At 39.1% G+C, this 26,733-nt stretch overlaps 2 protein-coding genes across 5 annotated transcripts in view; one reads left to right on the top strand and one right to left on the bottom strand.

Moving 5' to 3' along the window:
- PAICS (phosphoribosylaminoimidazole carboxylase and phosphoribosylaminoimidazolesuccinocarboxamide synthase) overlaps positions 1–26,733 on the bottom strand; it is a 53,436-nt gene that overhangs the window by 23,750 nt on the left and 2,953 nt on the right. Inside the window, exons 2-8 of one of the 4 annotated variants that reach the window (XM_047719374.1) lie at positions 24,315–24,401; positions 21,703–22,137; positions 19,824–19,913; positions 11,811–11,876; positions 8,967–9,103; positions 5,192–5,258; positions 2,223–2,420 (exon numbers count right to left, since the gene is read on the bottom strand). In XM_047719374.1, the coding sequence (XP_047575330.1) occupies positions 2,223–2,420; positions 5,192–5,258; positions 8,967–9,103; positions 11,811–11,876; positions 19,824–19,913; positions 21,703–22,137; positions 24,315–24,401 (1,080 nt within the window). Of the gene's footprint in view, positions 1–2,222; positions 2,421–5,191; positions 5,259–5,365; positions 5,471–5,504; positions 5,588–5,632; positions 5,747–8,966; positions 9,104–11,810; positions 11,877–19,823; positions 19,914–21,702; positions 22,138–24,314; positions 24,402–26,733 lie in introns of those variants that run through there. The other 3 variants (XM_047719376.1, XM_047719375.1, XM_047719377.1) reach the window with 3 other exon arrangements.
- Positions 5,942–26,733, top strand: part of PPAT (phosphoribosyl pyrophosphate amidotransferase) — a 37,304-nt gene continuing 16,512 nt past the window's right edge. The window contains exon 1 of the mRNA XM_047719378.1: positions 5,942–6,210. Coding sequence (XP_047575334.1) covers positions 6,083–6,210 — 128 coding nt within the window. The 5' untranslated portion in view covers positions 5,942–6,082. The remainder of the gene's footprint in view (positions 6,211–26,733) is intronic.

The following is a 26,733-nucleotide window of genomic DNA, read 5'->3' as shown; positions in this document are numbered from 1 at the left end:
TAAAACTGGGAAAGTCCTGGACAGAGACAATTTGGGTCACCTTAATTCACTTTCTGTTAAGCCCACAAAGTACAGTGTATACTCCCTTACTGAATAAGCAAATACAAACTTGGGCCTGTACTTATCTTCCATTATTTAGAAATATATATATACCTATACATATCTCTCTTTCCATAACTATGTATAACTACCATGGGAACACAGGAGCTAATTTTTTTTTGTTAACAATTATAGTATTAAGCAACTTTTTAAAATTTTAACATGTATAGGGAGAATGAGATAACTTGGCAAGTTAAAAATGGACCACTTATCCGTACTGCAAAAGGAACCGAAAATTAGTTTGATGCTCTCTGTAGCAATCAACTCAGACACTGAGAAACCACCTATCAAGGAAGCCTTGAAATAAAAATCCTAAAATTTTATTACTTAGGAACTGTGGGTGGTCCTTTACATTTACACAACATACACACTTTCAATGTATAGAGGGATTTATGATGTGAATGACAAATTAGGCTGGCAAACATTTTTTTCCCCACAATACACTAAAAATGTTCAACAGAAAACTAGGAAAGAGGAAAACTATTCAAGAACCCATTCTGAATGGACAAAATAGATTTAATCTGAACTACATTGTTATTCTGCGGAAGGCAGGTACCTCTATACCGACTGGAAATAAAGGTATTAAATTCCCCTTTGGATTCAGAAGATCAATTTAAGAGATTATGGACATGCATTGAAGATCTTGCAGGTTTGGTTCCATGCCACCACAATAAAGCAAATCAAATGAATTTTTTGGTTTCCCAGTGCACATACAAGTTTTATTTATACAATACTGTGGCCTATTAAGTGTTTGATAGCATGTTATCTAAAAAACGTATATATGTTAGTTAAAAAATACTTCATTGCTAAAAAACGCTATCATCTGAGCTTTTAGCAAGTTGTGATCACTGATCACAGTTCACCATAACAAATAAAATACTGAGAAAGTTGGAAATATTGAGAGATTTGCCAAAATGTAACAGCAACATGAAGAGAACAAATGCTGTTGGAAAAATGGCGCCAACAGACTTGCTCAATGCAGGGGCAGGGTTGCCACAAACCTTCCATTTGTAAAAACAAATAAACAAACCAACCCCAACAATATCCACGAGACACAATAAAGCAAAGTGCAATCCAACAGGGTACGCCTGTTAACAGTTACTGGAAGCTCTAAGAAATGAAAGGGATAGTAAAAGGAGACAAAATTATTAAATTATAAAAATTAGAACTGGGAAAGTAAAAAACAAAGCCTTTTTTATTAGATAGATAAGGAACCAGAGGCTTCAAAGGTTGAGCAATCCAAAGCAATGAGGCCTCTTACATTGGAAGAAAAGAGCTCAAATCTTTTATTAGCGAGATTTCATATACTACAGACAAATCAGCATTGACTGAACCCCTGAAGAAAAGCCCATTATCTTAATTCCCCTTTCTTTGCTCCAAGTGCCCTCCACAGAATGTTTTGATCTAGTCTAGATGTCTCTATAGGAAATAGTTTTCTTTCAGTTTTAGAGTAGGAGGTAACCCTGGAGATCTTTCATCAAGTTCAAATCCCTCACTTGGGGCAGAATGAGAAGGTGTGGTAGCAATTTTCAAATACTTTTCAGGGCTTTCAAGTGGAAAAGGGATTTGAAATTCTGTCTTATCTCCAAGGGACAGAGCAAAGAATAACTGTATACAATTGCAGGTACCAAATTTCAACTCCTCAACTGGAGTTGCCTAATACCAAAACAGGCCTCCTTCACAGATGAGTCTCTCCCAGGATGTCTTCCTAGGAGAGAAAAGTTAAAGAGAGGATATGCATGCCAGACAAAGACTGTAGCAAACTGTTAAGATTCCTTAACTAAATGATACTACTTAATTCCAAATTACATGTTGTAGTGAAATTTAAGACTTCCTGGTTTGATTCAAGTAACCTTTTGAGACATCGCCAAACAACATGTTCTTAATCCAAATAATGTCATCTCCCCATGAAAGAGATCGGGGGTGTGTGTGTAGGGGGGGGCAACATTCAAAAGGGAGGAGATTGTGGGGGGAGCCACTTACTTGTTTTCCTGTAACAACTGAAAAATATAACTGGTAGTCAACATGTTGTTAATCCAAATAATGCCATTTCCCCATGAAAGGACCAATATGTGCGTGTGAGAGAGAATGTGAAAGGGGAAGCTATCAGGAGAGCCACTTACCTGCTTCCTTTAACAACTGAAAAATACAACTGGTAGTTTTATTTGAGATTGCAGCTTTTCCTTCCAGGTGATTCTTTCTGGCTGCATTTCCTGCTGTTATCTGGTCCTTGGACTGCAGGAGGACTTTTCCTGGACTATCTGGCAATTCATAGACTTCTTTTGTTTTACCCTCATAGAGTTTCTTACCAATATTCAGTACTGTGGAGATAAAATGGAGACATCAGATTCAGAAAAAAATTTCCTAATTGAAGACTAAGTTATCTAGAATGATCAGAGAACATAGAGTGGTTAAGGAATAATTTTAATAAAAAATTCACTCATCTGCATAGAACTTTATACCCTACAAAGTATTTTCATAGGTATCATATTTGATTCACGTAACTGTGTGACAAGCCATAGTTATGCATATAACTGAATTATGCGGGGCTTAGGGTTGAAAATCTAAACAGAACTTTTACTCCCCCCAAAACTTAAAGCCTACCGTTGATCAGAAGCCCTGCTGATAACATTAAGTGGCTGATTAACACATATTTTCTAAGTTCTATGTATTTTATGCTGTATTCTTACAATAAAGTAAACTAGAGAAAAGAAAAAAATCTTAAAGAAAATGTATTTGCAGTACTGTGTGATAGTAATCGGAGGAAGAAAAAGGCCATGGGAAAGTGGACCCATGCAGTTCAAATCCGTGTTGTTCAAGGGTCAACTGTATACAGATTAGAAAACTAAGTATCAAAAAGCTAGAGGTCATGCCGTTAGGAAATGGCAGAGCCAGACAAAATCATATGTCTTCTGATATCACATTCTTTGCTCTTTCCACTATCAACCCTGCCTCTCTCATAGTAGAACTGAAGTAGAACTACTTTACATTAAGTTAACATAATAGTTATTTTCACATATGTATTTACAATACAATAAACAAGCTTGTAGTGGGGAAAAAAAATGCTTATTTTCTGAGCCTTCCGCTTGGCATGACAGGCAAAATCATTAAGTTGAGCCAAAAGGGTTTCTTGATTTTTAGTTAAAGTGCAAGGGAAGGCACCCCCATCCACTGAAGTTAGCCCATTTCCAAGCACCTCTATTTCTTAATCTTTCTTCCCTACTCCCCAGTGTTAATCCTTTCTCCACACCAACAAATGTGGGAAATGGTGAGGAAGTAAGGACAAAGGAATCCAATTTAATACAGGTCACAGACCTAAAAAAAGTAGACTCTGGTCATTAGAAAGAATGATTTAGATGAAGGTCAGAGATAACAGAAGTTTAAGGACTTAAAATTTCCAAGGGGAGAAATCATTCCTCACGCTCCTGGAACAGACTCAATCTCAGTATTGGCATTTTTTAGTGCCTGTGTACCAGGTACACTAGGGCTATACTAGTACACAAGGCAGAGTTCCTACTCTCAAGCAACCGAGTCTAAAGGAAGCTGAAATTAAACAGGACATCGTATTAATTATGATGTGAGAAATACACAGTCTGTGGGATCACAGGTTCACAGCAGGCCCACCTAACCTAGTCTAGACACTAGAGCAGGAAGTCTGGAACAAAGTAAGGCTGAGTTTGAGATCTAAGGCAAGGATAAACATTTAGTCAGAAAAGAGAAAGGGGTTAGTAGTGGGTGCGGGAAAAAAATACCATGGGGTAACAGTCCATGGCAGGACTTCAGTACGGTTGGAGCTGTGTGTGTGTGTGTGTTTGCACACACGCGCGCATAGTGAGGGAGGGCAACGGCTACAGAGTAGGAAAGAATGGCAGAACTGAGCAGTGGTCAGATCACCAGTTAGTGGAGGTGACCATTAAACAAACCAGTTATAATTCAGTTTAATAGTTACTGCTGCAGGGTACCTAGAGGATGAATTCCCATCCTATTGTAATGTCCTGATTCACCGACAAGGTTTAATAGGCACCTCAATTTAGAGCCTCAGCTTAGTGCTCTAACTTCAGATTTCTCTATTCCCTTTCCAGAACTCTAATTTCTATAACTGAATTTCTATATCCCACTCCCAAGCTTCTGACACGTTCTCCCTAGGCCCAAACAGTGTTTTCTTCCCTTGCATTTCACTGTTCATCCCTCAGGCCTCATACATCATGTTGACTGTGTTTCGATTTTATCCTAAGAACAACCATGTGGCTTTTAAGCACTTTAGCAAAATGACAGATTCTATATTAGATTAAGTTGATAATTTTTCCCCCTAAATTCAATTTTTCTGTGTGGAAGACAATGTACTGACCAGCCAGCACAACCAATTTGGTTCACCATAAATTTAGAAACTGGGTGTGTGGGGGGGAAAAAAAAGTTCTATCAGCATAAATGTCACAAACAAGAGATCTTTTCTGAGGACCTAATCACTCATAGATAAAAGGATTATGTAAATAATATAATTGTAAAGTGAATCAAGGCAACTTTTGGCCTGGTGCTTTTGGAGCTCTTCAGAATCATCATGGCATCAAAAGACTAAAACACAAAATCTCGACCAAAAAAAGTAAATTTTTCAATAGATTCAAATATTAACTTTGGAAATAGCAGGCTATTGACTTAACAGGAAAGCAAGATTTTGAATAATCACTACATATGTTCCTGTGGTTGTTTCGCAGTAACTATTGATTACCAGTATGATTTCTAGGCACCTCTCAACCCCTGTCCATTTCTTTTCTCATCACTCTCTTCCCCTACTTTGTTCTTTTCCCCAACCCCGAGCCAGTTCCGAGTATTTCAGAAAGTTCGGAGAGGTCGGGGAGCGCTGGGTTTCCTACGCCTCGGTTGGCGGTGCCCGGGCCACGTGTTCGCCCGCCCAGCGGCCTAGAGGGGCGGCTGGGAGACCAGGCACATCTAGGGAGGAGGCTGCCCGGAGGGCCGCTGGGCACTCAGGTGGCGGCGACTGCGCCAACTCCAGGCGGGGGTGGGGGAAGGGGGACGGGAAGACCGCGGAGGGCAGGAAGTCCCCAGCAGATTGCCGGGGATGCCCGTTACTCACCCTCAGCTGTCGCCATTATTCTGCGTGGGCTGGGGGCAGCGGCCGCGCCGGGAAGAGAGGAAAGACTCTGGAAAAGAGGAGTGGTCACAGAGGCTCACGTGGGGGGGAAAGGGAAGGCGGCCCACAGACACACACCCCCGGCCAGGACTAGTATTCCCGGGCGCCCACACGCGCTCTCCGCTAGCAACACAGCCTGCCGCCACCGAACCCCCGAGGTCTCTGCCACGCAGGAGCAACTTCGACTCTGGGAGCAGGCTATACCCCCGAGCCTTCCCGCCGCGCAGGCGCAGAGACACAGGCCGTCCCCCCTCACCCCCGTGCGCGGGCGCTGTTCCAGAAGAGGCGAAAAGTGGCGCGCGTTGGAGGCCCCTCCCGTTCTACAGAGGCTCGCTGACCGGCTCCCTTCTCCGCGGCGAGAGCAGATCATAGGTTGGAGCGTACCAAGTAGTGACGGCCGGGGGAAAGCATGTGAGGAGGGCCATACAAAGTTTACATCCTCTGGGACAGAAGTGACGTTAACCCTATTAGTCTCATCACCCCAGTCTTGGGTGTTAGAAAATAACGGAGATTTCCACGTGCAGAGAAAGTACTTTCCCGCAGGGAGCCGGCGGAGGACTAGCTCCACCCCAGCAGTCTGTGGCTCCTCCTCTCAGCCGCGGAGCCTCTCCCTCCCTCCTCACTCATTGGTGCAGCCTGAGGGGGCGGGGCAGGGTGTGCTGGAGGGGAGCGCTAATCACGCTTACTTTGGGAAAGCGCGCGCCGCCGCAGTAGCGAGGGTCGAGCGGCTGGGAAGGAAGCGAGCCTCTGAGGCGTCCGGGCCGAGCGGGCAGCTGGTTGGTGCTCAGGCCCCTGCTGCGGCGGCAGGTCCCTCCACGTGCTTTCGGCGGCGACATGGAGCTGGAGGAGTCGGGAATCCGAGAGGAATGTGGAGTATTCGGGTGCATCGCCTCAGGAGAGTGGCCCACGCAGCTAGATGTGCCGCATGTGATCACTCTGGGACTCGTGGGGCTGCAACACCGGTGAGCAACCGGCTGAGGGGTGGGGGTGGCGGCTCGTCTGCTTCTCTCTCCTTCAGCCCAAGCCGTTTCCCGCGGCCCGTGTTAGCGACCTCGTGTGCGCCTGAGGGCCTGAGAACCGACCTCTGTTTCCTGGATTGATTATCTGCCTGTGGCATCAGCTAGGTTGCCAAGGCGTGCGCGGGCACCACCTTGCATCCCTGGACTCGCTGCTCCCCCCAAACCCTTAATGCTCTTTAGGGGTTCCCCCCCTTCTCCGGTGTGTGCACCTCTCATGAGTCTGGCCAATTTGGAAGTGTCCGGTTCGCTAGGGTTGGCGGAATCGGGACTTCTCCCACTACTTGCCCGTTTTAATCTTGCAGAGCCTGGAGCTGCTTTTGTGAAGGTTTGTGTGGGGTGGCTGCTGGTTGAGGTCCTGCAACACGTTGAGGTGTTCTCGCGGAGCCTTCGACACCACCAGCTTTTGTTTGCAAGGGCAGAGCTTTTGAACAACTTGTGGATGTGAACGTAGTCATAGCTGTGAGATTAGGGATTCTAGAGTTCAGACCCTGGGAAACAGCTACCTGATATTCAGAAGGAAGTACCGGTTGCAGATCTCATACAAACTAAGTGAAAATAAACCAGGCACAGGAAATAGCGCATCCGCAAAAGAGTCACGGGTTTCAGATAATAATGAAGGAGAAGTTTGTAGTAAGAGGATGCCAAAAAAGTAACTCCCTTCTTTAAAAGAGGGGAAGGGGAGCAGTTCCTGTATGACTAGATACATACTGATTTTTGAAAAACTGGTAGATCCCTTTGAATTAAAAAATAACTTAAGTGATCCTTCCATTTCTTACTACCTGGCATTTGATCTAAACGTAGGTTTGACATTCTCACCGAAAGTATTACAAAGTTTTCTTAAGGCAATACTGCAGCAATAACTTTTAAGGAATTTGGCAGTAACATTTATCAGCAATATGGGAGCCACAAGTATAAATGCATTCCAAATGATATGCTTTCCCTAAACAAACTTGGATTGCAAGTAGTCTTTCTGATCTTTGTAGAGTTGCAGATACTTTAGTTTCTTATCTTATGTACTCCCTTTGCTAAGAGCTGTTAGTAATTTAGAGTCAGGGTTGAATCAAAAATATTTTTAACTTGAATGACTCTAATCCTGGATAATTGTGGGTTGACCCTAGTATAGATCTTGTTTTAAAATACTGTACATTTTTTGAGAAGATTAGATAAATAGTCCAAGGATAAACTAAAATCTGCTTATGTGGTAGTTCAGCGCAACATTAGTTTAAAACATTCTTAAGATAAGTTATTTTAGATATTCTGTGAAGGGAAGAGGATCTTCAGTCTTTCCTTTAAATATGTGCCAGAAGAAAAAGGGTTTGTTTGCTTAATGAATACAACTTGATTTCTAGCTACATGCACCTTTCTGTTGTTGCTTTTATATGAAAGAATAGGGATTAGACAGTACAAGATAAAAGCAATAAAAATGTAATTATATGATAATAGCGCAATAATAAATGGATTCTCTGAGGCTGCTCATCTAACCAAATAAGTCTTTGTTAAACTGGTTTTGAAAATTGACCTTGTGATGTTTTCAGTAGCAGTGGCGAGGAACGTAGTAATTTCTGGGGAACAAATGTATTAATGGAAAACTATTTAAGATTTTTCTTGTGTAGACATTGAATCATTAAGGTGCACTGAGAAGACTGGTTCTCTCCCATAAATTCATCCAGTTAAAAATTTTGAATTAGCAAAAGTCCTCACCCTTTAGAGAAAGTGATCTGATTGGAAGAACGATGAAATTTCCTAATGTCTTGAAGATAAAGATCTTCTGCTACTCTGAATTAGTCTGTAGGATTCAGAGATTAAAAACTAATGTTTTTCTATGGCATTGAATCAAGGAACGTTAAAACTGGACACCTAGATAGGTTGTCATAACTTAATATACAGTAGAATTAGTTAAATACACTGTACACTGGTAAGTGGTGATCTGTTGCAGAGTCTCTACCTCCTCACTTCCCAATACTTAGTTGTTTTAAAACAACTGTTGGATTTTTTTTTTCCCTTTTTGATAAAGGAATTTATCTCTTACACATTATCTTCCTAAATCACGGAATCCAGAAGGTGAGATTGCTATCACTTTTGCATTGTATTTGGTTCTGTTTTTGTCTTAAGTATAATCTGATCTAAAAAAATTTAGTTTCAGGGATTACAGAGTACCTGAAAGTTATATTATGCATTTCATGTAAATACAACTAGAACACCAATTACTAGATAGTCATGCACTGGGTACTTAATTCAGATGGGTTCATTCAGAAGCACTTCTTTCTAGTAGTTTTGGCAATTTGGAGATTTATTCCATAGCTCTACTTTCTTTTGGGGAATTTTCGTTTAACATTTTCAGTGAGCTCTTTAGATACAAACTGTGTGTGTATGTGTGTTCATGACAGGTACATATAATTACCACATGCTTTTTCAGTCCTAACAACTTTGGTTCAGTGGTTTGCAGAATTCTGAACAAACCACACCTTTTTAGATCAGAAATCTTCACGTTTCTACCACAGGCATGTCTTTTGAAGACTAGAATGATGTGGACATACTCTGAGGAGTCCATAAAAGGAATTATTAAAATTTCATAGATTTATCCCATCAATCAGCTGATGAAAATGCCCACCCTGAAAGTGAATTATCATTTTCCTGGGTTAGGAATTGAATCTTACTACTGATAAACATTTTTGTACTTCTAAAAATTTGAGATTTACCTGATGAAATTGGATCACGTATGGGGTTTCCTGTCTGTAGAAACATTCTGTAGACTCTTTCCGTTCTGTTACGCATTGAGGAAACCCATTTGCAGTGATCTCAGGAGCGGTTTTCTTAAGAGATACAGACACTGGTCCTGTAAATAGAGTATATAATATTATCAGTAGATAGGTACTTGGGAGAAAGAAATGCACTCAGACAACTTATATAGAATTAGTTTCCAGTTGTCTTCATTTAGTTTGTTGGAGTACACAGGAATAGGTTGTCAGAGAACTTGCATTGAGTTGCAAAATTTAAGGCTGGGGATAACTTTATTTTGATTTTCATCTCTTAGTAAAAATGACCAAAATGTCCCATTTCTATAGTGTTTTACATACCCTTGGTTAGGGAAGTGACTTATGTTAAAACTGTCCTTGCTGGGACGCCTGGGTGGCTCAGTTGGTTGAGCGGCTGCCTTCGGCTCAGGTCGTGGTCCCGGCGTCCTGGGATCGAGTCCCATATCGGGTTCCTTGCTCGGCAGGGAACCTGCTTCTCCCTCTGTCTCTGCCTGCCTCTCTGCCTGCTTGTGATCTCTCTCTCTCTCTGACAAATAAATACATAAAATCTTTAAAAAAAATAAAAATAAAAAATAAAATAAATAAAATAAAACTGTCCTTGCTGATTGTTCCAGTCTTTGGCTTTGAAAGACTTTTTAATTCAATTACTTTTGTAATTTAATGATCTCACTTTTAAATCATTAGTGTTTTAAATTCTTCCAGTTATAACTCTTATTTACAACTTTGCTTTTTGCATCAGTTTGAAGCAGGACTTACCTATCTGCCAAAAAGTTTCAAAGTACTACTGCTTTGTCATTCTGGTCAATATTGGAAATAGTTCTTTAACATAAGATTTGAAATCTACTTTCAGGTTTCCAACATCAGTTTGATCTTGGGCAAGTCTCCTAACTTCTGAGTCTCTTTTCTCATCTGTTGGGCTAGACTTATGTATTAAAAGTTTAATGGGCAAAATCCAGGGGGTTGGGAATGATACTTTTGTGTGGTTAGCCCCTAGCAATTTTCCTTTTCACTAGCATATACACTGTAGGGCATTAAGAGATGGCAAAGGTCAGGGCAACTCATCTGACTTGCACTTTAGGTCCAAAAATGGAGAATAAAATTTTCAGCTCACTTGAGATATAATAAGGGTCGTTGGGGATAGGGATGTTCCTGTTGTTATCTAATACTTCATTCAAAAGATATTTGTTTAGGGGGCACCTGGGTGGCTCAGTGAGTTAAAGTCTCTGCCTTCAGCTCTGGTCATGATCCCAGGGTCCTGGGATCTAGCCCCACATCAGGCTCTCTGCTCAGCAGGGAGCCTCCTTACCCCCCCATCCCCCCACAGCCTCTGCCTGCCTCTCTGTCTACTTGTGATCTCTGTCTGTCAAATAAATAAATAAAATCTTTAAAAAAATATTTGTTTAGCTCCTATTGTATATACATAAGGCACTGTGGTCAGTACTAGGGATACTCTTCTACACAGAGCAGATACCTGGACCTCACAGAGAGGCAGTGTTAGCCAGCAGGCTCAAGAGCACAGACTTCTCTATGCCTCCATTTCCTTCTCTATAAATTGGGTGTAACGATAGCACCTACATCATAGAGTTGTGCTAGGAAGTAAATGCATTAGTATATGTAAAGTACTTAGAACTGTACCTGGATAGATGCTGACCCCATGACCCTCCACCCCACTCTTGGGTATATACTCCACTGCAATGCATGCATATATTTACTAGCAGACATGCCCAAGAATTTTTATAGTATTATTTGTAATAACCTCCATTTGGAAATAATGGAAATGTCCCAACAGTGAAATGGATAAAGAAGGCAGTGGTGTGTGTGCGCGTGTGTGTGTATTTCTTTTTCATATAATGGAATATTCTATGCAATGAAAAAGAGCAGGTGCCTACTACAAGTAAAATCATGGTTGAATCTCACAGTGTTGAGTGAAAGAAGCTTGACATTAAAGAACACATACCCAAAAAGTAAGAACATCTTGTATGATTCCAAATTTATGGTGATAGAAGTCAGAATAATCATAACCTTTATAGGAAGATGATTATGACTGGGAGGCCTGCAGGGTGCTGGTGTAATGTTTTATGTCTTGATTTGAGTGGTAGTCTCACGGGTATGTTCACTTGGTAAAACTTAAGCTCTTCAACTATTTGTGTATACTCAAAATAATTTGATAGATTTTAAATCATAAGATGCTTAAATTTAATTATCCTTAAGATCCAGAGAGATGTAGTGATTTGCTCTGCGTTGAGTTATTGGGATCAGAGAGAGACTGGAACTCAGGTTTTCTGAGTTTCAGTTCACTGCTTTTTCTTCTGTATTTTTATTCTTCTGTTTGCTCCACAATTTTGTATTACCTTTTCTGATACCTGTAATGAGTCAGTTTGGAACTACAGCTCACATAATTAGGTTGACTTATTTGTAGGATTGCTAAAATGTTATACTCATTACTAACTACCTTTAGACAAAACTAAAACTGAGAACTTATTACTTTGTGGGTTTTTTTTCCTTTTCCATCCCAGTCTTCTGATAGCAGCCACTGTAAATTGTAATTTAAAGACTCATGATGAATGGACAGTTGTGCAGAAATTTCTGACTCTGGGAAAGTTTCCATTTATTCTGTTACTTTTAATGAGCTATGACAGAAATCATTGCTCAGCATTTTTCCTCTCACACAGCTTATAAACAATATATTTAGTCTAATTTGTCAAGGACAGGAATAAACATCTCTTATCAGAAAAAAAGCAACAAGTTTTTTTTCAGTGCCAAAACTTGGCATTTCTCAGCTCTTACCATCTTCGTGTGCTTTTCTTTTGATGCTCAAAGTTCTTGGGTTTTTAGTATGACCTTCAAATAATTCTTAAAACAAAAGAACACAGGAAAAGAATCATTGTATGACTGACACCATTTAAAATATATTCATCTTCAAGCATTCAAGTAAACTAAAGTAAAAACATTAAAGTGGTTGGGGAGATAAAGAGGAATGAGTTTAAAAATTAAGAATGCTTTGGAAAGATTGAAATTCTTAAATTAGGTATGTGCTTCAAAATAATTTTTTGGGTCATTTGAACATATAGTAGTGTAAGGATTTTATTTTTGAGAAATCTCTTGCACATTACAAAGCAAAGAAAAAAGTTAATAGAATTTTTATTTTATAAACTCAATTTCAAGGTTACCATGTTTCCATTTGGCAGTTCTGAGAGTTGGTCCTCTTAGGATGCAGTCAACTTCTTCATAAAATCTCATTTTTCTTTGAGGGTTGCCATTTTTCTTTTGTAAAACTCTGTATTCATATTTTAAATTTTTGTATTTGGTACGACATTGTTTCCAGTCTCTGTCTATTCCAAACTGCATTAGTCTTCTGGCAATTTCCTCAAATATTTCTTTGTTTCTTGTGGCCCTTTCAAGCATTTGTTTAATTTTTTCATCAGACCATGTATGTATAAGCGCTCTGACCTCATTGTCACACCAGTGTTTTCCAGCCTCTGTGTCGCTCACTGTTACAATCTGTAAATGATTTTTAGCATCTTCTAAAGGAATATGATTACCTATAAATCAATGTGATTTACAATTATGCAAACTTACAGATAAATCTTGTATTTGAATACCATTTACTTAAAACAACCTGGATTGACATAAAGCACTGATAATTATAATGATTTCAGTATGAGGGTCAGAATTTCTACATATGTTCATATTCAAATAAAATACTTAAAAAATTAAAGCAGACTTATCTCCAGTATTGATGAGATAATTTAGCTGCTTTTCATCAATAGGTAATCTTCACTGGATGTTTGCAAATGTGGAGAGTCTTGGTCTAACTACTTAAACTGGTATATATTAGCCTAAATTATTTTTTTCTTTTTTAAGTAGGCTCCATGCCCAGTGTGGAACCCTATGTAGGGTTTGAACTCAGCACCCTGAGATCAAGATTCCAATGCTCAACTGACTGAACCACCCAGTTGCCCCTAAAAAATTTTTTAAACAATTAGACCCTGTACCTGACACAGTGATACTTTGTGGTGCTTTGGGGCCGCCCACCTCTTCTGAAGCTGTACTTACGGTATCTTCCTCTGTCAGAAAATAAAGAGAATAGCAGTTTAAATTTGCTGTTCACAGAACTCAAATTTATTTTTGCAAGTAAAGGTTATACTGAAAAACTAGCAATGCTGGATTCCAGCATCAAAACTAGCCTTAGGGGCACCTGAGTGGCACAGTCAGTTCAGCATTTGACTCTTGGTTTCAGCTCTGGTCTTGACCTCAGGGTGGTAAGATCAAATCCCACATGGGGCTCTGTGCTCAGTGCTCAGAAAGGCTTGAGACTTTCCTTCCCTTTCCCTCTGCTCCCCCTTTCTCAAGTAAATAAAAAATCTTTAGGAAAAAAAGAACCAAACTATAACCTCATAGCCAAGAATGTTTGTCATCTCTAACCAAATTTTAAAATGCCTTTGTAGGATTCACCACCTTCAAAATCTTGGAAATATTCTGTCTTAAAAGACCCAAAGCACATTCTCTATTTGGGAATATGAATATGATAGCACTTTTATTTTTTTTTTTAAAGATTTTATTTATTTAACAGAGAGAGAGAGAGAGAGATCGCAAGTAGGCAGAGAGGCACGCAGAGAGAGAGGGGGAAGCAGGCTCCCCGCAGAGCAGAGAGCCCAATTCGGGGCTTGATCCCAGGACCCTGAGACCATGACCTGAGCTGAAGGCAGAGGCTTGACCCACTGAGCCATCCAGGTGCCCCTGATAGCACTTTTAGACTCAATTTTGTAATGTCTTCATTGTTACATTTTAACACTTGACAAAGAGCTCTTATATCTCTTTTTCATTGGATCCTCATTGTAACTGAGAGTGATCCTTATTGCAATACACATAAATAGGTAAAAGACCTTAAGATTAAGTGGTCTTGGGGGCGCTTGAATGGCTTAGCCCTTAAGTGTCTGTGTTTGCCTCAGGTTGTGATCTCAGGGTCCTGGGGATCAAGCCCCACATTGGGCTCCCTGCTGGGCGGAAAGCCTGGTTCCTCCTCTCCCACTCCCCTGCTTGTATTCCCTCTCTTGCTGTCTCTTTCTCTGTGTCAAATAAATAAATAAAACCTTAAAAAAAAAAAAAAAGATTAAGGGGTCTTAGTTCTCATGTTGTGTTGTTAATAGCAGACAGTTAAGAAACTGATAGTGCTCAATGTGGTAAATATAACATGCATTTATCGTAGTATAGTATTGTGTGTATAGGAAGTTTACAAGTGAGCTGTTTGTAGTTTGGGGAAAGTTCTTCCTCATGCATATGTTGGATTGCCGTGTTGAAGTATCACAATGCTATGATAGTATTCCTTCACTCCTACTGTAATTTGCTGTATACACTGGGACTTTTTTTTTTTTTCTTAAGATTTATTTATATATTTGAGAGAGAGGTGGAGGGGCAGAGGGAGAGGGAAAAACTCAAGCAGACTCCACACTGAGCATGGAGCTCTGTGTGGGGCTTGATCTCATGACCCTGAGATCAGACCCAAGCTGAAACTAACAGTCAGATACAACCGACTATGCCACGCAGGTGCCTGGGACATTATTTTCTTAAAAAACAGCTTGTGTTACTTTTGTCTGTGGAGTTACTTGTAATGATTATTGTAAAATTGATAAAACTACATAGTGGTTATTATTAATAGACCAGAGAGGCAAAAGGTGAGGTGGTTAGGGAGCCCATAAGCCTATGCAGCAATAGGTATGTGGAGATTTACATTAGGATAGGACTAGATCTTATTTTAAGGACATGTTTGCACAGTAAGACTAGAATGAAGTTTAGCTTTTAGCAGTATTAATACATTAAATGACAGGTTGTACTTTGGAGCCACATAAGGCTGCCTAATAAGTTACTTTTTTTTAAAGTTGAAATTTTTATTGAGATAAACATGCAGTTTTTAGAAATATCAGAGATCCATTTCATACTTGGTCCAGTTTTCTCCAATGGTAACATTTTATTAAAGTAATATACTGTTAAATCAAGGATATTGACATTGTTACAGTTCACTACTCTGATTCAGAGTTCCTGTTCTACTTGTGCTCACTGTGTGTCTATGTGCGTATTATGTTCTATAATAATTTTATCACCTCGTAGATTCATGTCTCCACCATCAAAGTCAAGATACTCCACAGTTCCAACACCATAAGGATCCCTCTCGTTGCCCTTTTATAACTAAACTTACCTCCTTCCATGCCCAAGCCCTTTCCCCACCCTCACCCCAGGGAAGAGCACAATTTGAAGGTAAACTTTGGCAAACCTTATTTCAGCAGAATCAGAATTTATGACATTTTATCTAAGTGACTAAAACCATCACTTCTGGGCTCAAGCATATGCCCTACTTCTGGGAAATAGAAACATTTAGAGATTAGGTGTTTGGTGGAAATTTTGAGTAGTTAGTGCTAGAAAATAAGATATCTTGGAGGTGGCAGTGTGGAAGTCCCTAAATTTAGCATATTTTAAGGAAAGAGAAGCATTTAGTTTCTGTTACATTTCTATCCCAACTGGTATACTGCAGTTCATTTCTGACACTCAGTACCTGGAGTCTACCATTAGACTCCGGAGCTTTAAGGGATCAATCTTCCGTAACACTGCCCTTACTGCTCTCTGCTCAGCAGGGAGCTTGCTTCCTCCTCTCTCTCTGCCTGCCTCTCTGCCTGCTTGTGATCTCTATCTGTCAAATAAATAAATAAAATCTTAAAAAAATTAAAATTAAAAAAATTCAAAAACAAAAACAAACCACTGCCCTTACTTCAGATGTTAGCCACCCTTCCAGCTGACTGACTACAACTTCAGAGGATGCTATGACCCCCTCAGGTTTGATCATTTGCTAGAACAACTCATAGAATTTAGGAAAGCCCTATACTTTAAAAAAATAGGGGCACCTGGGTGACTCAGTGGGTTAAGCCTCTGCCTTCGGCTCAGGTCATGATCTCAGGGTCCTGGGATCGAGCCTCACAGCAGGCTCTCTGCTCAGTGGGGAGCCTGCTTCCTCTCTCTCTCTGCCTGCCTCTCTGCCTACTTGTGATCTCTCTCTGTCAAATAAATTTTTAAAAATCTTAAAAAAAAAAAAAAAAAAGGACTCAGAAACAACCAAATGAGGATCTACAGGGGGTAAGGTCTGAGAGGGTCCTAGATACAGAACCTCCATGACACCTCCCTATGGCATCAGGGCCTGTCATTCTTCCAGCACATCACTGTGTTCATTAACTAGGAAGCACTTCTGAGCTAAAGTTTTTTATTGACATGATTGATTATGGCATATTTAATTAAATCACTGGCCACACGACTGAATTCAGTCTCCAGACTTACTTTCCTGCTAGAGGTCAGGCTGGCCTAAAATTCCAGGCCTCTTAATCACAAGGTTTGTCTTATTGGTGACCAGTCCTATCTTGAAGCATCTAGAAACCCACTTTGGAAATTCCAAAGGTTTTTGAACCTTTATTCTTTATTTTTTTATTTTAATTTTTTTTGAGATTTTATTTTTAAGCAATCTCTGTACCCAATGTGAGGCTCAAACTTACAACCCTGAGATCAAGAGCCACATGCTCTACTGACTTAAGTCAGCCAGGCGGGTCTGTATTCTTTATTATGTCACAGCTTCTTAAAGAGTTTGTGAAAATATAAAAAGGAATAATTAGAAAATTCATACCTTTATAATTATCTAGTTGCCTGTATTTAAATTTATCACCTTACCTAAGTCTCAACTTCTTTTGTACATTTATAATTTTGGGGTTTTCCGAAATTTTAACAATCAAGTCTTTATTTGGATCTTCTATTGGATTAAAAATTTAAAGTTTCTCAGGGCACCTGGGTGGCTAAGTCATTAGTGTTTGCCTTCAGCTCAGGTCATGATCCCAGGGTCCTGGGATTGAGCCCTGCATCAGGCTCCCTGCTCATCAGGAAGCTTGCTTCTCCTTCTCCCACTCCCCCGCTTGTGTTCCCTCTCTTGCTGTGTCTCTCTCTGTCAGATAAATAAATATAAATAAATAAATAAATAATTTAAAGGTTCTCAATATTATGGTACATGTGATAAAAATGCATTAGTTTATAATTTACTGCTAAGATTATCCAAATTGTATTGAAAATGTACAAAAGTGTTTTAAATAGTTCATTTTAAAGAAAATTATTTCCAATTTTTGGTGTATTATAAATAGTAAATGAACTGGAGAAAACAAAAAAACTTGGCATAGCCTCTGATGTCATCTAACAATATCTATCTAACAATAGATAATTTAGTGCCCTCTGCTGGCCATCATATTGTTAATTTTTGTGAAATTGTGGGAATAGTGAACCTTTTAATTTTGGAAATACATTTTACCGCAGCCAAAAAGAAAATAGATAGTTTTAAGATTATTCTTAAAAGAACAGTGTAGTCTTTCACTTGTGATTTTTTAGGATGATAAGAGTAACCTCCAATAGGATGTGTATATGTCGGTCTGTACCCCTCACCCAAAATTGATCTAGTTTTGACTGCCTATACTAGAAAGTTGTGACTTGTGAGAATACAAAGATATTGAAGAATTCCACCTCATATATAAATAGCAACTGATACTGGAGATGAATTAAGTCAATTTTAGGTTTACTCAGAAGAGACAGGTAACTGACAAGACTGTCAAACACAGATTTCCTCGGTAGACAGTCCTTTTTCTGCTAACTTTCTGATTCCTTTTATCATCTCTTGCCTATGCCTCCGGCGGGGAGAAAATAAATTTATATTAGATCCAAAGAAGTAGGTATTCAATTTTCATGGGCCATTTCTTTTTACTTATTGTAATAGGTAGGCATAGCCCAGGAATTCTGTGATTCTTCCCAGTGATTAACTTCTTTCATATTGCATTATTTATGCATTTTTTAAAGTGATCATTGGAATTGGATAATTTTTCTACCCTAAATGGAATCAAATTGGATTTTATGTTTTACTTTCTTCAGCCCTCTGCTGGCCTTACTCTCTAAATATGACAATCTAGCTATGGTTTTCAACCCTGGCTGTGCTTGACGATCTTCTATAAAAATATAGGTGTGTGAACACATCCTGTAACATCCTAGGCCAGAATCTCTGCGAGTTCTAAATTGGGAACTAATTAGTTACCTAGAATCCAGGAGTTCCACTGCTCTAGTTAGATATTTATTTGAAGTAAGAATCTTATAGCATATATTTAAGATGGTAAAAAAATTACTTTCGGGAGATCAGTTTCATGACCAAGTGTCAATGTTAACAGTATGGGGCAATAGCAATTCAATATGAAGTCAAAATGAAGCAACTTCTACTTATTTTTACATGAATGTTCATCACTTTATTGTGTTATTGTTTTTATGTATATATGTATGTATGTATGTATGTATTTTTTAAGTAGGCTCCATGCCCAGCGTGGAGCCCAGTGCGGGGGTTGAACTCATCACCCTGAGATCAAGACCTAAACTGAGATCAGGAATTGGACCTAGTGAGCTTACCCTGCTGCCCCATGTTTTGTTTTTGAGTTTGGTTTTTTTTTTTAAAGATTTTATTTATTTATTTGACAGAGAGAGACACAGCGAGAGATGGAACACAAGCAGGGGAGCGCCTGAGGGAGAGGGAGAAGTGGGCTTCCCACCAAGCAGGGAGCCCAGTGTGGGGCTTGATTCCAGTCATGACCTGAGCGGAACGCAGATGCTTTACGACTGAGCTACCCAGGCACCCCTTCTAAACATATTCCAAATTAACATATGAACATACCAGACAATTTTTTAAAATACTGTCAGTTTATATTTGACTTAATGTTTTCCTTTCACATATAAAAAAATTCTCTTGAGATAATTGTACTTAAGTGAGTCCAGGGGACTAACAAGCTAAAATCTTCTGAATGCTAAAGTTCTTAATTTTTTCTGTGGAAATGTTTGTCTTATTAAACACAGTCTCATTTTAGCTTTTTTACTTTTAGTGACAAGAGTCATTGCTGTGATGCCCTGAGAACCTTAGGAGCCCAGAGTTTTGCTCACCTTTGTTACCATACCCCTAGTCAGCTGCATTTTCCTATCTAATTAGTCTCCCTAATTTCTCCCTGTTTTCACCTTCATCATTCTAGCAGCTTTCCTTTCGCCCACTGAGCTTTTAATCTATCATATCTGATAAGTCAGAGAAAGCAGTTGGCCAAGAGTGTGGGGAATTTGATTACCTGGTTTGTTAATCAGTATGATCTTGTCCAAGCCTATATGAAGCTTTGAACTAAAAGACTATGTATGAGATGTGTGATGGCTAGTTAAGCTTTTGCCTCGGGCCTGGTGATCCCCCCCATTACTCATTTTGGTTTGTGTAAAAGACAAACCATCATATAGAAAGCACTTACTTTTCCTTCACCGCTTTAGTACCCTGTACCGTAGGACAGTGTTTCTCAAACTTGAGCATGCCTGAGCTCCCAGATGATGGTGATGCTGCTACACTTTGAAAACCACAGTTATAGGGAACTTTACTAACAGTTTTCACCTTCCATTTCTGTATTTTGTAAATATGAGTATTACTCTTCGTATAATGTTATAAGCTTGTATGTATGTTCTTACGATATCTTAATTATTATAGAATCTTATTATATATTACACATCAAATGTAATTAAACCACAAAACACTACATTAGGTCCCCACCCTCATGACCTCTAAACCTAATTATCTCCCGAAGTCCCCAGTCCCCATCTCCAAATGCTCTTACATATGTTGGTATGATTTTAGGGGTGACATAGTTCAGTCGATAGCAACATCATATCATAACATGTTATATATTTTTTCACACACAAAAACAAAAAATACTGTTTTACCTGTAGCTGGACTTTGTTTTACATCTCCCTCTCTTAGGTCTTCTGACATATGACCAACAAAGTCATCTTTAGCCGCATCTCCAGCAATGACTGTGTGAATATAGTGGGATATATGGTGGTTTGGTTTTATTCACTTTCAGGAAGTGTTTTTAAACTCTAATATGTTATTTTTACTTTTAAAGTGAACCTGATGGGGGTGTCTGAGTGGCTCAGTCAGTGAAAAGTCTGCCTTCAGCTCAGGTCATGATCCCAGAATCCTGAGATCAAATCTGCCTCAGGCTCCCTGCTCAGTAGGGAGTCTGCTTGCTTCTCTGTTGCTTCTGCCCCTCCCCCACTAGTGTTTTCTCTCTCAAATAAATAGAATCTTTTTAAAAAACCTGATGCTAGATACTGTGGTTCTTTGCTTTTCTCTGGTTTACATTCCCCACCCATAAGCATCTTTAGTCTTAGGTCCCTACAGATACCTGGTATTCTAAGTCTCTAATGAGGTCTTCTGACATATGACTGATGGAATCACCATCAGCTGTATCTCTGGCAGTTACTCTCTGAACATAATCATGCTGCTGCTGTTGGGCGACTTTATCACCAGTCATTTTAATTTTAACAGGACAGATGTCTGGTTCTCTAACAGACCAGTTTCTCCTCCACCAGTGAAAGATTTCAGGACTTCTCGCCACCATTTCTCAATCCTAACTCTGTCATTGCCTCTGTTTCCGCTAGATACGCATTCATACTCTGAGAATTAGGACTGCATTGTTAAAGGCAGATATTAAATGGTCTAGAAACTTTATGGTTAGTAGAGGTCTTTAAGAACATCTTGTCAACTCAGGAGGAGACACGTGGTTCAAGATTCCGCAAAGACTGAGCTAGAACCTCAATTTCCTGACTCTTGGTCTAGAATTCATCTAGTTTATTTCATGCTATTATATCTCTGTGTGTATTCTCTCTCAGTCCTTTGGGTTGAACTCATTTTAAAGAACTTTATGATGTGTCCCAGGAGAACTTACACTTCAAAGACATTCTTATGGATTTTGTGGTTTTCTAAGTTCTTTAATGCTCTTTTTCTGTTAACTCAATTTTACAGCAGTGACTATGAAAAACCTGCTTTTTTAAAAAAAAGAAATATTTTATTTATTTATTTGGCAGACAGAAATCACAAGCAGGCAGAGAGAGGGGGGGAAGCAGGCTCCCTGCTAAGCAGAGAGCTCTGATGTAGGGCTCAATCCCAGAACTCTGGGATCATGACCTGAGCCGAAGGCAGAGGCTTAAACCATTGAGCCACCCAGGCACCGCGGAAAAAATTTGCTTTAACTTCTGCCATTTAGAATGGCAGTTTTACCTTAGTAAAATTGGTCTATTTTTTTTTTTTAAGGTCTTATTTATTTATTTGACAAAGAAAGATCACAAGCAGAGAGGCTGGCAGAGAGAGAGGGGGAAGCAGGCTCCCCGCTGAGTAGAGAGCCCCGATGTAGGACTTGATCCCAGGACCCTGAGATCATGACCTGAGCCGAAGGCAGAGGCTTAACCCGCTGAGCCACCCAGGTGCCCCAAACTTGGTCTGTTTTTAAACTTGTGGAAGTCAGTTTTATTTCATCGATAACTTCATACTACTTTCTGTGTTTTGGAGGAGATTGTGTATACATTACATCTGTTTCATGAAGTGTGTAAGCCTGATGATTCACAGACCTGTACCCCTGGGGCTAATAATACATTATATGTTAATAAAATAAAAAATTAAATTACAAAAAGCTGTTTCATGATAAATTCAACCTTTAGCTTGTGAAGCCTGTTTAACTTAGATTATATTCACATTATTACGCTACTGAAATTTTCATATAATGTGACCTGATGTTTAGATTACTTTTCTTTGCCTTCCTACCTGTCCGATCCTCTTCTGTTTTTACATTGGCACATCCGGTGGCTTGTTTTTCATCTTGGAATTCCTGTTGTTGTGATTTCTCTGTTTTATTGTGTCCCAAAATGGCATCCAACTCAGTAAAAAATTTCATACTCTTAGTTATGCCTTGATCTTGAGCCATTCTTACAATCTTATATTCATGTTTTAAGTTTTTATACTTTGTTCTGCACTGTTTCCAGTCTCTTTCTATCCCAGATTTCTGAAGCTTGGCAGCAATCTGTTCAAATATCCTTTTATTTCTCACTGTTCCTTCTAGTTGTTGTCGTATACTTAGGTCAGACCAGATGCCAATTAGAGCCCTGACTTCTGGCACAGTCCAGTGTTTTCCTCCTTCATTTGCTATAGTTGGAATAAAAGTTGAATTAATACAGGGTTCCATAAATGATGTAGAGTTACCTGTATCAGATGGGGAGGGAAAGAGATATGTACATAGGTTACATACATATGATAAGTAATCAGATGTAACCTTAGTAAACAAAGACATTTTCTCCTTAGGCAATCATAGCTTAGCTTTTTTCTGAAACTAATGGGGAGATGAAATACAGAACCTGAATCTATTTCTTACCATGACAGTGACTGGCTTTTAAAAAGTTGTTTTTAATTGGTCACATTTTTTTTTTTAAGATTTATTTATTTATTTGACAGAGATCACAAACAGGCAGAGAGGCAGGCAGAGAGGGGTTGGGGGAAGCAGGCTCCCCGCTGAGCAGAGAGCCCGATGTGGGGCTTGATCTCAGGACCCTGGGATCACGACCTGAGCTGAAGGCAGAGGTTTTAACCCACTGAGCCACCCAGGTGCCCCTAATTGGTCACATTTTGATCATCTTTTTTTCCCCTGTCATTTCTTTTTTTTTTTTTTTTTTTTAAGATTTTATTTATTTATTTGACAGAGAGAGATCACAAGTAGACGGAGAGGCAGGCAGAGAGAGAGAGAGAGAGGGAAGCAGGCTTCTTGCTGAGCAGAGAGCCCGATGTGGGACTCGATCCCAGGACCCTGAGATCATGACCTGAGCCGAAGGCAGCGGCTTAACCCACTGAGCCACCCAGGCGCCCCAATCCCCTGTCATTTCTTATTCTTCTATCCTGCTCCTTTGGTATGTGGTGTGTATATCACTATATACTGAATGTTGAATATATAATTTTGTATTATTTACTTGCAGAACACAATACATTTAGAAAATGGCTCATTAAGGGCAGCTCTTATTTGTTTTTTGTTCTGTGATAGGATAGGTGGGAGCAATTTATCTCCTCCTTTAATCCAATGATTAAAGGAGGATGGCTACATCCGTTGGCTACATATCAGTATCTCCTGTGGAGCCTTTGTAAATGATTACTTTGCTGTTACTTTTCCCCCTCATCCCCATATTGTGATTCTAGTGCCCAGTCAGGGCTGAGAACCAAGACGATGCATGAATAAAGGGTTGGAAAAAAATCACATTATAACAACTGGTGCTTCTTAACTCCTTATGAAAATAAAAGATGTCCCATTGGCCAAAGACCAAATGTCATTTTTAGTAAAGTATTAGATTTTTTTTTTTTAAGATTTTATTTATTTATTCAACAGACAGAGATCACAAGTAGACAGAGAGGCAGGCAAAGAGAGAGAGGAGGAAGCAGGCTCCCTGCTGAGCAGAGAGCCCGATGCGCTCAATCCCAGGACCCTGATATGACCCGAGCTGAAGGCAGAGGCTTTAACCCCCTGAGCCACTCAGGCGCCCCAGTATTAGTTTTTTTAATGCAAGGTAGTGTGTCAGAAATTCCATAATGCCTTCAGTAGAATGTCCCCACTTAGAAATCCTAGCATGGTACCTTCTGGTTATATCTCTTGCACAGTTTTGCAACTCATTTTATGGTAATGACATTACTTGAGGTTATACTGCTTATTTAAACAACCACATCTGTGTTTGTCTCAGATTTCATGTTTATGTTTAATAAAAAGGTACTTCATACCTCACTATCTATAATGTAAGTCACTAAAAAACACTTTTTAGCATTTTCCTGAAGTATATAGGGAGCTGTTTCTATTTTGTGGTGTGTTTAATGTTTTTGTTTTGAAATGCTTTTCAGTATTTTTCCTTACTTGAATTAACAACCTTCAGTAAGAATTTAGAAGCAGAATGGGGATTTATGTTGACTTTAATTGGGTGAATAAAACTGTCCTTGACCTCATTGATTTGATACTATTTACTTTCAAATGTAGAATTCTGTTTGTCTTGGACCTCAGGAGTGCAAAAGTGACATGTTCATTAAATATTAAGCACCTACTATGTATAATTTTCACCATTATATTCTTTATTATGCTTAAAGAATAAAGGTTGTGAATTTGAAGGCTAACATTACTAAGCAATTTACATTTTGTTAAAGAAAAAATTTATTTTATAAATGTGACTATGGAATTTAAAAAATCACTTATTTTAGAAATGATTTTTTTTTAAGTATACATAGAGGGAAACATAAGATAATCCTATAACTGTTTCTATCGGGAAAAGTCATGAAGTTTCTCAGAAACTAATCTTACTTTCTTATTTGCAATTTGATCAGTTTCATTGTATTTTTAACCCACGATACTGTACCTAATTCCATTGGTCTGATATGAGAAACCAAAAGTAAAGGATTTCCTGAGATGTCTTCTTTATCTTCTAATGTAACTGACATGTTGCCTGCAAAGAGAATAGAATTCCTGTTAGAGTAAGTTCTAAGGAAGGTAAAAATTGAATTAATAATGGCTGGGAATGCTAGTAGCTTGAGCTGAATTTGACCATATTCATGAAGGATTAAAAATTTGTAATAGACACATTTTTTTTTTAAAGATTATTTATTTATTATTTGACAGACAGATCACAAGTAGGCAGAGAGGCAGGCAGAGAGAGAGGAAGGGAAGCAGGCTCCCTGCCAAGCAGAGAGCCTGATGCGGGGCTTGATCCCAGGACTCTGGGATCATGACCTGAGCCGAAGGCAGAGGCTTTAAGCCACTGAGCCACCCAGGTGCTCCATGTAATAGACACATTTTGTAATAAAGTGGTATAATATGGTTTAAATACTTATCTATATAAAGAAAAATTTAATTTCTTCTGTCCATTGACATGGTTTATTTTTAATTTCCACTAGATTTGTTTGCTAATTTTATGTTTCTAGAGATGATTATGGTTTGTTTTCAAATTAAATTACATTTTTTAAAGTGAGATGTTTTCTTGGGGTGCCTGGATGGCCCAGTCAGTTAAGTATCTGACTCTTGATTTCGGCTCAAGTTACAATGTCAGGGTGGTGAGATCTTCAAGTCCTGGGTCAGGCACTGCCCTGAGCGTGGAGCCTCAGCTGGCTTATAATTCTCTCTCTCTCTTCTCTCTGCCACCCCCCTCCTTATGCTTGTGCTCTTTCAGGGGAAAATTAAGTGTTTTCTTTATTTTTGTAATTTAGGTACTTTAACTTAATAGGCACTTGATAAATGATAGTAGCAATATAAAACAGAGGTCCTGTAATGCGATAATCAGAAAATCTTGTTTAATTGGCATATTTGGTCAAATAGCTAAAATTTATTGGTAAATACTAACTTTTCAGAAATTAATCTATGTTTAAGTAGACCAAAGAATGTGTCACTTAAAAGAACCATGCCAACCTTGAAAAATGAAAATGATCCCCTCTTGATCTCCTGGTTTTTTTTTTTTTTTTTTAAGATTTTATTTTATTTATTTGGCAGACAGAGATCACAAGTAGACAGAGAGGCAGGCAGAGAGAGAGACAGGAGGAAGCAGGCTCCCTGCTAAGCAGAGAGCCTGATGTGGGGCTAGATCCCAGAACCCTGGGATCATGACCTGAGCCGAAGGCCAAGGCTTTAACCCACTGAGCCACCCAGGCGCCCCTTGATCTCCTGGTTTTATGGCTTGGATGTTTTCATAAAATGAGGCAGAGACCACTTTTTAAAGTAATCAAATGAGGAAGGTAATTGTGAGGGAAAACTAAAATATATCATTCAAAGGAACCCAACATAGAATTCTGGATTCAGTTGGCACATAAGATAAATCATAATTACAGTGAGGCTGAAGGTTGATCAGGAGATAGTTAAGTACGTTTTGATTACCCTTTGTAACTTTCTGAATCAAAGATTTATTATTCATCATTTCCTTATGTCTTTTCAGTTTTGTTTTACGAGTAACAAATAGCATTCTATTTTACTTTATTATTAGGAGAACAAATATTAGGCATGATTTTAATCGCATGAACATTTAAAATCAGTTCATTATTCAGATGCATTCCATTAAAGAATAAAAAAAGGAATGTTTGTCATCTTGAAGATAATATTAGGGATTCCTATTTTAAAATAGAATAACAAATGAAAAATAAGGGAAGCACTTTTGTTTTCAAATGGCATACAGCTGGTGATACGAAAACTAAAAATCTGTAGTTACATAAGAATTCTCTTTAAGAGAAGTGTGGGAGATGATGTACCTAGTTAATGTAACATGTGAGGTTTGTCATGAGAACAGTAAGGAAAGGTAAGGGTTTGATGTTCTGTATTAGGGCCTAGTTTTGTTTGTTGAAAACAGCCTAGAGCTAAACATCTAGGCCAGAGTGCAAAAGAAAAGCTTTCTTCCCAACTTCTTCAGGAGTATTTTTTCCTTAGGTTGATCATCCTTAGCATCAATCCCAAAATTGTATGCAAGGGTCCCATGCTCTGGAGGTTTTAAATTGAAACTCTTAAGTCATTACTCCTGATGCATTTGTATCGAATAAGAGGAGGGAAATAGAGTGGAAATTTGGTCACTGAAGGAATGTGATCCGGGAGCAATAGTAGGTCAAAGGTATTCTGAGCTTGAGGATGATTATAATTTCCAGAACACGAAGCCTTTTAAGAGTTTGTATTTGAGTCCTTTGCCAAGGCTCAGCCAGGCTACCTGCTGGCTAACAAAGGGAACCAGATCCTCTGTCCTTACCACTCGCATGAGGGTGATCCCCAACAGTGGAAAAGGCACATTCATTTTCTTCCCTTCTTCA

The sequence above is a fragment of the Lutra lutra genome, chromosome 2 (genome assembly GCF_902655055.1).
Source record: "Lutra lutra chromosome 2, mLutLut1.2, whole genome shotgun sequence".
In the NCBI taxonomy this organism is placed as follows: Eukaryota; Metazoa; Chordata; class Mammalia; order Carnivora; family Mustelidae; genus Lutra; species Lutra lutra.
Note: the sequence above shows the minus strand (reverse complement) of the source record. Positions and strands in the feature narration are given on the sequence as shown.